The sequence below is a fragment of the Apis dorsata genome, unplaced genomic scaffold (assembly GCF_000469605.1).
Source record: "Apis dorsata unplaced genomic scaffold, Apis dorsata 1.3 scaffold_295, whole genome shotgun sequence".
Lineage (NCBI taxonomy): Eukaryota > Metazoa > Arthropoda > Insecta > Hymenoptera > Apidae > Apis > Apis dorsata.
Genome location: NW_006263570.1, coordinates 2,290,250 through 2,295,426, shown reverse-complemented (window position 1 = coordinate 2,295,426; position 5,177 = coordinate 2,290,250). Strand labels below are relative to the sequence as shown.

At 23.8% G+C, this 5,177-nt stretch overlaps 1 protein-coding gene across 6 annotated transcripts in view; it reads right to left on the bottom strand.

The window, feature by feature from the left end:
* The window catches only part of LOC102677756 (cyclin-dependent kinase-like 4), a 10,022-nt gene that overhangs the window by 2,925 nt on the left and 1,920 nt on the right, over nt 1-5,177 (bottom strand). For 2 of the 6 annotated variants that reach the window (XM_006617288.2, XM_031511231.1), the window contains exon 2: nt 527-716. In XM_006617288.2, the coding sequence (XP_006617351.1) occupies nt 527-716 (190 nt within the window). Of the gene's footprint in view, nt 1-526; nt 717-822; nt 839-1,651; nt 1,855-2,425; nt 2,607-3,656; nt 3,849-5,177 lie in introns of those variants that run through there. The other 4 variants (XM_006617291.2, XM_006617290.2, XM_006617289.2 and 1 more) reach the window with 4 other exon arrangements.

The window sequence follows — 5,177 nt, the reverse complement described above, 5'->3', positions numbered from 1 at the left end:
TCTGTTCATTCTTTTTTTATTAAATATATATATATATATATATATTTTTTTTTTTTGATAGAAAAAAAATCTCTTTTTTTCTAATTTAAATATATATGTTAAATATTGAAACATATATAATGTTAAATATTGAAATTTTTATTGTATTATATAATTTTCGATTATTTTCTATCTACTTATCATCTAAATATATCATGTTAATATATTCTATATGTTCAAATATCGATAAATAATGATATGTACATTTTTCAAATGAATACTTATAATAAAAGATATTATATAATAAAAGATATATATGATACAGAGATTTCAGAGCTATATTTATTGTTTTATTTATTAAATTTATATATACCATGATATAAATAAATTGAACGATGATTATTAACATGCAATGATTGCAAGAAGAAAATATTTAATGTGATAATAGATATATATTCTTATTAAAATACAATTAGATTTTTTTCAATTATAAATATTTGTATAAAGCATAAATTTATTTATTTTTATTTATGACGTAACCACTGACCTTAAGGAGTCTTATTTCACGTAGGGCAATTTTGCGTATAAGAGGATCATCTTCTGTTTGTTGGAATTTTTTTACAGCTACCAATTTTCCAGTTTGCCGATCTCTACACTGGAAGACTACACCATAACTACCCTCTCCAAGACGCGCTAGTCGTTCGTATCGTTCCATCGCCTTGCTCGGCGCGCGTGACCTATGAGAAAAATAATTTCTTTTATAAATAATAATCACTCTGTGAAATTGATCACGAAATATAATCTTATAGACACATAAATATATAATTCAATATGATATCGTACTTAAATATTAATTACAATAATGATGTTGGTCACATTAGGCAACAAATAGAATTGCTGACTATATATTTATACATGTGATATGAGGTAATTATTTCATTAAATCTATTCAAAACCGATTTTTAAAAAACAATGTACATAAATCCACATTTTTTTTGTCATAATACACATTTCACTTGATGTATATGTGTGTCACTAATTATATAAATTATATAGATACTGCGTACTGCACGATGCGTCATTATCGAAAGAACTATGAAATAGCAAAAAATGTTGAAACATCGTGGATATTTTTTATACCGAAAAATCAACAGCTCTATATTATGATATGTGACACAGTTATAAGTATAATACGGATGTTATCTTCATATACTATGACACGTGAATGCACGCGTGTTTCCATTGTGAAGTGTAATGACAATCGCGATTCATAGGATGCATCCTTCACATGAATTAATATGAACTAACATAATTGCTAATTTTCAATTCTAATAATTCATAATTCATACGATTGAGAATAAAGACAATATTAATGATAATTTCATTGATATCGTAGAATAAAGTAAAAGAAATTTTTAGAAAAAAGAAAATTGTGTATTTAGTATTCAGTAATGTTGCTTTAAATTGAAAAAAAAAATAAAAATAATTTTTCAAATAAAAAAGAATAATTTCAATTATAAATATACTTGAATTTGAAAAAGCAAAAATAATCTAAAATATGTATAACTTTGTATAATTGTAGATGGATACATATGTCGCGGTACTTGAGATCTTCCGAGAAGGAAAGCAAATAAAACCAAAATTTCTAGCGAAATTTTGGGCTCGTACCCACTTTTTATACTTGGCAAGGCATGGCAAAGAAGTGAACTGCTGCGTAAAGAGCATGTTATCACTATAAAGGTTGCAAACCACACTGTATTCTCGACGATGACCAAGGGTCAAGCTCTCCTATTTCGCCTTTATTTGAATCGGAACTTACAGCGCAAGCGCTCTTAGAATAGAAAGAATATCTTATATTGGCTATTTTGCGTTAATTCCAGTATTTATATTAAAAGCTTCTCATATTATTTCTTAAATTTCTGAATAAATATTTCAATAAATTTTTCTATATTTTTTGTTATATACATTATTATATACAATAATTGAATATTTTTCATTTTTTATGTCAATTACATTGGTACTTATATAGAATTTTATTTTTGAAATAATTAAGATCGAACTTAAATAGTCAAGAAATACATTCAAGAGAATTTTCAAATTTCAAAGAATTTTCAAATTTAATTTCATATAAAAATAAATTTTAAATAAAAATATTTTATTTTACATTTATTTTCATATATAGAATAACTTTCTACAGATAATTTATTTATATTTAATTGAGAATTAGTTAAATTCATTTGAAAATTTTATTTTTATCAACTCATTTTCATACTAGATAGAGTCATTATTTATGTTGTTATTTTTGTGTACATATTGTATATATTGTATATTGTGTCCTATAAATTTTCAATAAAAATTTTTCACTTTATATCTTTATCATTGATAAGAATTTGAAACTATAAAATTGAAATTGATAGAATATTTAAAATTTTGTAATGCAACTTACCAAAGTGGCACATGCTGCCGATAATTTGCGAATCTTAAATCGTTGACCATATCGAGACAAGTGGAAGCACTTCATCAGCATATTCGTGTCTTTTTAATATAACCAAAATCAATGGTTTCAGGTATTTGTTAATTTAGCAGCGCTATCATTAAACATTTAAAACGGTATCAACTTTAAATCGGCAGAAAATGCATCGCTACCATTGAAAGGTTAAGGTGTTAATTAAAAACGTTTCAACGGCTCTGCAATTGCATCCATTTAGTTGCATCTGCAACTAAATTCACGAATCAAATATCTATCAACTTCAAATCAATGAAATATAATTATATTTATTAATTATATGTATTGTAGATTATTTTATAAAATTTGAAAAATTGAAGAATCGTAAGAAATATTTTTTTTGAATCAGAAAAAATTTTATTTTGAAATTGAAATTTTAAATTTTATAATTATTTCAAATAATTTTATTAAATATAATTTTCAAAACTATTTCAAACTTCTATTTCAAAGAAGTATTTCTACTTTTAAATTACGTCAATATCAATGACGTTGTCAACTATGGCCTACTTAAACAATAAAGTGAATACTACTGCCATTATTCTCATTAAATGAGTTGCGTGTTATCGTCGAGTGAAAAATAATTGAATTGATTTAAAATGCCTGGAATATTTGAAAATTAAGTTCTCGAAAAAACTGCATGATTATTTTGACCTTTTCTTTTGTGTCGCATTTATCTTCTAATCATATTTTTTCCACATAAAATACAAATTTTATTATTTTGAATTCTATATGTTTTAAATATCTGCTACAATATGGATCCACAATCCCACATTCTCAAAATCAATGAAAATAATTCGTAGAAAATATGTATTTTTTCTATTAAAAATAATCAATATTATAATGAAAATGAAATTCAAATTAATTATCAATTTAATAATTTAAACTTCATGATAATTTCTAACAATGAAATGAATATCAACGAATTTGATATGAAACAAATTCTTGTGTCAGAAAATCCACAATTGTGTAGAATAATGCTACAACAATTGTATGCAAAATTAATTAAATGCAATAATTGTGCAATAACTGTAACAAAAAAAAATTAATTGATTTATAATACATATATAATACATTGTGAAAATGAAATACATAATTATAAAGAGTTATTTATAATTGTGTAATGTTTTTTCTATATTATTTTTTATTTTTTTTTTAGCTTTTACATACGTACAAGAATCCGAGAATAGCATTCATGAGATTTCGATGGCGAAGCACCTTTATCGTTGAACATACCGAGCGCTACTAAACTTGATGAAAGACTACTTTGCGTTGTTGTTGAACTCTTGATTATTGACAATCGATATTAAGCTGCTACATTGTCTATGTTTAAATAATTACCATGAACTAGGTTGAATTGTTTTTAGTATAATAATAAAACGCCGAAAATTATGTAATATTTCTTCGAGTGTAATGAACTTTAACAATTTCGTTAAAAATACGAAAAGAGAATTTATAGTTAAAGAAAATTCCATCTATTGATTGGTTATACATATATACAAGAAAGAAATCTATAAAATAGATAAGATATTTATAATTAATAACAGGATGATGCATTTTAATGAATAGTTTACTCATGAAATAAAGAATCTTTAAATAAATTGATGATTTAATTGCAGTAACAAGCAATAAAAAATGTTTGTCTGAAAAAAAAAATTATTTTATTATTTAAATCATATGAAAATCACAAATATTATTTTTATTTTTTTCTGATTGCAATTTTTGTTATATTATAAATGAATAGTTATGCGAACGTTCATATGTTTGTTTCTTACATTGAAAATATAATTGTTAAGAACATTGCAAAACTGCTTTCATATTTGTGAGACAAACTTTTATTAGAATATAATATATCTATTAGAATATAAAATTTCATTAAAAATATCCTGTTTATTGTAATTGTATATAATAATTGTATGGTTAACATTGATTATGTATATTATGTTTTTAGTTTTAAAAAATAGAATAAAACTTATACAAAATTAATATAAAAATGAAAACAAATTTATAAATATTTTAAATATTTTATTCTAAATGTTTTATTTAGTCAACTGTAAAATATTTCGTATGATGTTATTTGATTCAAACATATTTAACAGAATTGTAAATTTTTATAAGAAACTTACCTCGAAATAAAAGAATTAATAAATCTATAATAATTATGGATTGCAAAAGTTTTTCTAATAATTCAAGGAGTGATTTTATAAGAATGGAATTTAGCGTGATTGATGAATCAAATGATAATTAAGAGTAATTAATATGATAGAAATTTCGGATCCATGATGTCACATGATCAGATTATCTGTAGGATACTGGTTAAGAAAAAGGATGAGTTAGAAGAAAGAGAAGAAAATATATAATAAGCAAAATATGCAAGAGACAAGGATAGAAACAAAGATATGGAAATCAACGCCATCTTCAGAGTGCTGTAAATGAAACTATATAGACAAGGAGAGCAAATAATAAAAGAAGGATAGAGATAAAAAAGAATTAATCATCAGCGCCATCTTCTGAGTGTCTAAGATATTTCTTTAAAAATTTTTAAAAGAGATGGCATTCATATTCAATTCTTATTTTATATTACCTTAACTTTCAAGAAATATTCTTAATACTCGAGAGATGGCGCCACCAATACTCTTTGCAGTATCTTTATCCTTTTTTTAATATTTGCTTTCCTTGTCTAGTTTCATTTACT